Genomic DNA, 6,000 nt, shown 5'->3' with positions numbered 1-6,000 from the left:
GCAGGCAAATTCTCGCTTTGTAATCTCACTGGTCATGAAATGCTTCCTGTAAACAGAGCGCCTCAAGGTTAGATGTGTTCTTGTTCTGCAAACAGAGTGTGGAAAGCAAAGGCCCTGAGTGCTCAGGGAGTCTATTTTGCACCTCTGAATATTTATAGAAAATCCTTCTCACCACTGACTTTTGGACTGTCAGCAGCCTAAGCTGCTCCTTGGCGCTGCCAGCCTTGAGTCTTGTGCTCCTTGTTTTGTTGACAACCTTCAGGCGTTTCTAAGGAAAGCTCAACTGACATCTTCCAGCACAGAAAGTGAAGTTGTAGATTCACACCTACACAGCATTCCCACTGGTGTGATCATCTTTAAAAACAGGGGAAGCTAAACAAAATGTTTCTACCAGCATGGCACTTGTGAAGCAAAAACGCACTGAAGCCAATTCTATATAAAAATCACTGGAAAAATGGTGAAGAAAAGCGTCTGTAGAAAGTCCTCCAATCAGTTCCAATAAAATGTCCTCTCAAATAAGAAACATTCTGCTGTCGTGTCTTCATGTAGGTTATTTTCACTGAAGTGTTGTGCTACAGGGTCATCAGAGGCCAAAATAAGTCAGACTGGGTCTGAAATCGTCTGCTGCAGAAATCAGATCTGTCTTCCATACTGGGATACAACTTTACAACAGGCTGTTGGTTGCAGTGATATGAGATGAGGGTTGACGACCCCTGGGAACTTTTTTCACACTTTATCACACACCCATACACACATCAGGACAATTTAAAGTAACTGATAAACCTATGAAGCATGTTTTTGGATGGTGGGAGGAAGCCGGAGTCCCCAGAGAAAACCCAAACATGCACGGGGAGACCATGCAAACTAAACACTGCACCACCGTGCAGCTCAGATGGAACATTATTACAACATTCTACCAAACTGTATGGTCACATGTCTTTGCAAAATTCAAAATGTTTGATCACAATGGATTGTAATGATGGCTTGATCTTTTTTGACGCCATCTCATGAATGTTGTCCGCTCTGATGCACTTAGTCGATTTACTTTATAGTGAAAAAATCCTACTCTGTCTAAATCCAAATGGTATTTTACAATATTTATATAATTGATTAATTTCAGTCTGAAACAATTTCACAGTGGTAGAGTTATAATACATTTGATTCAATTCGAATAACAGCTTCCCTCAGACAGATCGACCTGGTTGGATCATAGGAATATAAATCGATTTATCAATTAAGTTAATTCAGTGTTACACCCCTACTATTGACATTATTTAAATACAAGCTAAACATCTGTCTTTAACCCCATCACTAGGATTACAATTTAATTATTTTGAATGACACCACTTCTTGTTTTTTAGGCAGACCTTAAAATATAATGATAATAATAATAATAATCATAATACATTTTATCTATAAAGCGCCTTTCTGGACACTCAAGGTCGGCTCACAGTACAAATATATATATATGTTAAAGCATAAAATACAGCAACAAAACTCCACAAAATAAGTTACCAGTTAAAACAGCAGTTTAAATATTATGTGCTGAATGCAGAATGAAAAAGGTGAGTTTTGAGATGTTTGGAAAACTGAGAAAGTGAGTCTATATTTTGTAGATCAGAGGGGAGAGGGGTTCCAGAGCTGCTGACTGCTCTGCCCCCCATGGAAGAGAGACGCGATCGTGGAACAGCCAGTCGAAGGGAGGAAGAGGATCTGAGGGAGCGAGTGGGAGGAGCAACAGTCAGGAGCTCTGAAAGATATGGAGGGTCGAGGTTGTGGAGGGCTTTAAGGTTAAGATGAGGATTTTGGAAGTGATCCGGTGAGGTACAGGTAACCAATGAAGCTGCTGGAAGACAGGTGTAATATGGTGAATGGACGGGGGGGGGGGGGGGGGGGGGGTTATTATTCGAGCAGCTGAGTTTTGAACCAGTTGAAGCTTATTGAGAGTTTTCTGAGGAAGTCCAGAAAGAAGGGAGTTAAAGTAATCCATACGGGAGGTGATGAGACTGTGGACTAGGACAGCTGTGGAGTGAGAGCGGGACGGAGAGAGAGAAATGACTGAGTTTTCTATTGGGGGGTTTAGTGCCAACAATGAGAAGTTCAGTCTTATTGCAATTTAAATTAAGGAAATTTGTGGTGTTCCAGGATTTGACTTCAAGAAGACAATTGGAGAGGGAAGAAGGTGGAAAAGTGGAGCCAGGTTTGGAGGAGATGTAGAGCTGGGTGTCGTCCACAGAGCAGTGAAAAAATGGATGTTGTGTTTTCGATAAATGTGACCGAGGGGGAGGAGGTAGACGATGAAGAGAAGGGGCCCCAGGACAGAGCCCTGGGGCACACCTGGAGAGGGGAATGATTTTTACTGGATGAACTGGGTGTGACCTGAAAGATAGGAATGGAACCAGCTGAGGGGAAGGTTAGTGATGCCAGTGTTGGAAAGTCTGTCCAGAAGGACTGGGTGGTTTGATAAGACAATACTTGACCAAACAAACAAATCTTCTGCATCAGCTCCTAAACATGGTCTTAGTGAAGTTCATTCACATCCCTCCTTCCTATGATTATCGGTCTGACACGCAAGAACAGCAGAACCAACAACAAACACGGAGAATGCAAAAGTAGTAGGAATTCTCTGTTCAATTTTTACTCAAACTAATACAGTAAAGGAAAAATAAAGAGCTGAGTCACTTGCCAAATAAATGTACATCATAGACTGTATCTGAGAACTGGATCAAGTGAGTGTGACATCACCTATAGAAAATAGTTTACTTCCAGCTCCAACCAAATGAAGTCAATACAGTTTTTCGCACTACGGTTGTTGATATGTTGGAACTAGAAAATGATCAGTAAGAAGTGATTGGTTTGAGTCGGCCTGAGTCAATGTTTCTATGGCAACTAATCTCGTCATTCAGGAGTGAGCTTGCTGGAAATCTACACCCCTACCGCTTGAAAATCTGCTCGGGAGAATCTGTCACTCAAAAATTCAAAACGACTGCGACACGAGACCACATCTATTGAGGCATCTGATTGGTCAGTTTATGACTTTAATAACTTACAAAGGTAGCAGATTAATTAACTTTAATAACTTGCAAAGGTAGCAGAGCAAAATTGGTTAATCTGACAAATGTAATGACATATATTAATATAAACGCAATGAAATATGAGTAACAGCTGTTTATTTCTCTATAGAAGAAGGGAGTTTGATTTAGGGCCTATGCTGTACACGCTTTTATGTAGTGGAGTAAAAATGTTGGCGTTCATATTAAACATTAATATTCAAAAAATGACTGAAATACTTGTGTTACTCCTCTCCTCAATTGGAAAATATCTACTACTATGGCTTTTAGTTCAAGTAAGGTGTGTTATTTTATTTCATTTCACAGGATTTGGATCAAAAGTTTCCACCAAAATCTGCAACTCAACCTCTCTGCCAGGATCCTTAAAGTAAGAAGATCATCACATTTCGTTTGTTTGATTAATACCTGGCAATGAGAAGATGTGATCCATGACCATGGGAGATTTTTGTTACAGACAGACTATTTGACATTTTATGAATCTGAATCATTTTGTATTTCCTACTCACTCCTATAATTGCTTAGATTGTTTTTAAGATGCTGTTTAAATAGAAGAATTGTAAAATGTCTTGCCTTCAGTAAGAAACTTGTCAGTTCCTAAGATTTGGCAGTATCCACAATTTCATGGATGACATTAGACTTTTTTGGTCTGTGAGTGCATACTGTACTACTGCACGTTTGGAATTCAAAAAGGACTCTGACAGTCTGCTGAAAGTGGTTTGCTCTGACTTTACTAATTTGAATGTTTCAAACTGTTTTTACATTTTTTTAAGTCAATCGACTCTAAGTTAAAGAGTCTTTCTAGCTTTTACAAGCTTTAATAGGTCTGTGGGAGCACTAAATTCAACGTCCATAGGCAGAGTACTTGAAATCATGCAGCATGTTAAGCGTTTATATTAAATTTTTTTCAAAAGTGCAAAAAATAAACCTGAGTTATAGACTCACAGGAAAAGCTTAAAATTGAAAAACAATTTGTCAATTTTCAGCCCTGGGACAGACTGGCAACCTGTCCAGGATCTCCCCTGCCTTCCCCCTCGAGTGGCAGGGATAGGCTCCAGCAGCCCCATAACCCCAAAATGGACAAAAACGGGTTTAGAATATGAACTCTCAGCAGTTTACTTTTTCATGTAGTTGATGAAAATGCACCTCAGCATTTCGATAAATAATTTCGATAAATACTATGTATCTACTTCAGTGAAAAATTTAAAAGAAAGTCCCAAAACATTGTTTTGTTTCTAAAATGTGAAACACAAAACTAAACAACAGCATAGTGGAACCAGAAAGATCTTTATAGACTTGATAAAAGTTTAGACTGAAAATAAAAGAGTTGGTGCACACATCACAAATATACAAAGCAGGAATTGATGTTTGTATGTTTTTGTTTTTAAATGTAAAGCGCTTCGAGCTGCGCAATGCATGAGAAAGGCTTTTCATAAATACTATTTGATTTGATTTAGATGAGAAGATTAGAAAAGCAGTAAGTCTGTAATTTTTGGGGCATTCTGATGCAGCCAGATACAAACCTTTTGCTTTTCAGTAACCTTTAAGAGGAAAAAGGATTTTCCTCCTCTCCTCCTTAAGCTGATTCTCCACAGCATGGATAGAAGCTGAGCTCTTCCTTTACCTGCTGTCAACTCCTTAAGACGAGTCAAGCAAGGCAAAGTTGAGTTGAGTCACATGAGGCAGATGATGAAGCAGAAACTGAAGGATGAGGTTGTACATTTTTTTCTGTGGCTTTTACCTATCAATGATTGAAGCCACAACAATTCAGGGTTTTAGAAATTGTATTTGTAAAGTTTTTGTTATTCCAGGTTGTTCTGCAGCTGTTTTGGGTTTACTGAGTCACTACACCTCAGGTTGGGGAGTTTCAGTGAACTGTAGCTGACCATTGTTCAGTTAGGCTTAAGGTTGTTTTATGTCCTCCTATTTTAATTTATGTTTCAGAGAATCATTTAGGTTGATGTGCTAAATGCCTGTAGTTTACTTACATTTCACATTTTTTCATAGTTTTCAGAGTGACTGTTCCTTCAAAGATAAAACTACCCTGGTCAAGAGTGTCTCTGACACAGATGGTAAACTTCTGGTTGTTCTCCCAAAAGGTTCGTAAAATCTAATTGCAAGAACATATTTTTGTTGGCATTCCTTAAAATAAAACGTGACCATTTTCTTTGTTTTTGCAGTGTCTGATTTAAAGAAATACTTTGAAGGAGGAATATCCAAAGAACTGCAGATGAACAGGTATGTCTTGTTTGGTCAAATATGACTTGTTTTGGAAGAAATCCCTCATCTTTATTCATGCCTGGTGAAGAAAGGAGAGGATAGCCCGGCGCTTGGAGGGGATTGAAAGCGAAGCCACACCTGCTCTTGTGTCTGGTGGTTTGGTGGCCAACAGGATGCTGGAGGAGGACCCACCACGGTACACTCGCGCCTCTGACCCCCGTGAACCACGGGTCACAGGTAGTCATGCAGAGTCCTAATTGATTTAAAATTTAAAAAAAAGTTTGGGGCTGGATTTACTTTTTAGTTGAATTTCTTGTGGTTGTTTTTGTAACTTTAAATGATGCCACTATAATGATAGAACTGCAATGACCAAGATTTATCGATTAGAAATTATGCTGTTTAATTAATGCTGTTTCTTTTAGTTTGTTTTGTCTTATACTGAAACTTAATTTCAAGTTTTTCAAAAGTACACCAGATCTTGTGGAATAGCGGGGCACAGATGATCCATGATCCGTGCAGATTACTAGCCCCATTTGGGTACAGAAATGTGCCGCAGATTGCCCCCCCTTTTACACACTTCATCTCAATCTCAACAGTTAACACAATTCACGCATTCAATTCGCATCCTCCTCCTTTGTTTTAATCTGCGTCAAAGTCACTGCTGGACATTTGTACATAAGTGTGTTTAGAAACCTGATGCTCCCGCTGCATG

General features: G+C 39.3%; 1 protein-coding gene across 7 annotated transcripts in view; it reads left to right on the top strand.

Moving 5' to 3' along the window:
• LOC101166743 (supervillin) overlaps window positions 1–6,000 on the top strand; it is a 67,971-nt gene that overhangs the window by 10,759 nt on the left and 51,212 nt on the right. For 6 of the 7 annotated variants that reach the window (XM_020710655.2, XM_011485985.3, XM_011485983.3 and 3 more), the window contains exons 2-5: window positions 3,378–3,438; window positions 5,076–5,167; window positions 5,249–5,306; window positions 5,377–5,525. In XM_020710655.2, the coding sequence (XP_020566314.1) occupies window positions 5,299–5,306; window positions 5,377–5,525 (157 nt within the window). In that variant the 5' untranslated portion in view covers window positions 3,378–3,438; window positions 5,076–5,167; window positions 5,249–5,298. The remainder of the gene's footprint in view (window positions 1–3,377; window positions 3,439–5,075; window positions 5,168–5,248; window positions 5,307–5,376; window positions 5,526–6,000) is intronic. The other variant, XM_020710656.2, reaches the window with a different exon arrangement.

Source organism: Oryzias latipes, chromosome 17, assembly GCF_002234675.1.
Source record: "Oryzias latipes chromosome 17, ASM223467v1".
NCBI lineage: Eukaryota > Metazoa > Chordata > Actinopteri > Beloniformes > Adrianichthyidae > Oryzias > Oryzias latipes.
This window is presented reverse-complemented; position numbering and strand designations above follow the sequence as displayed.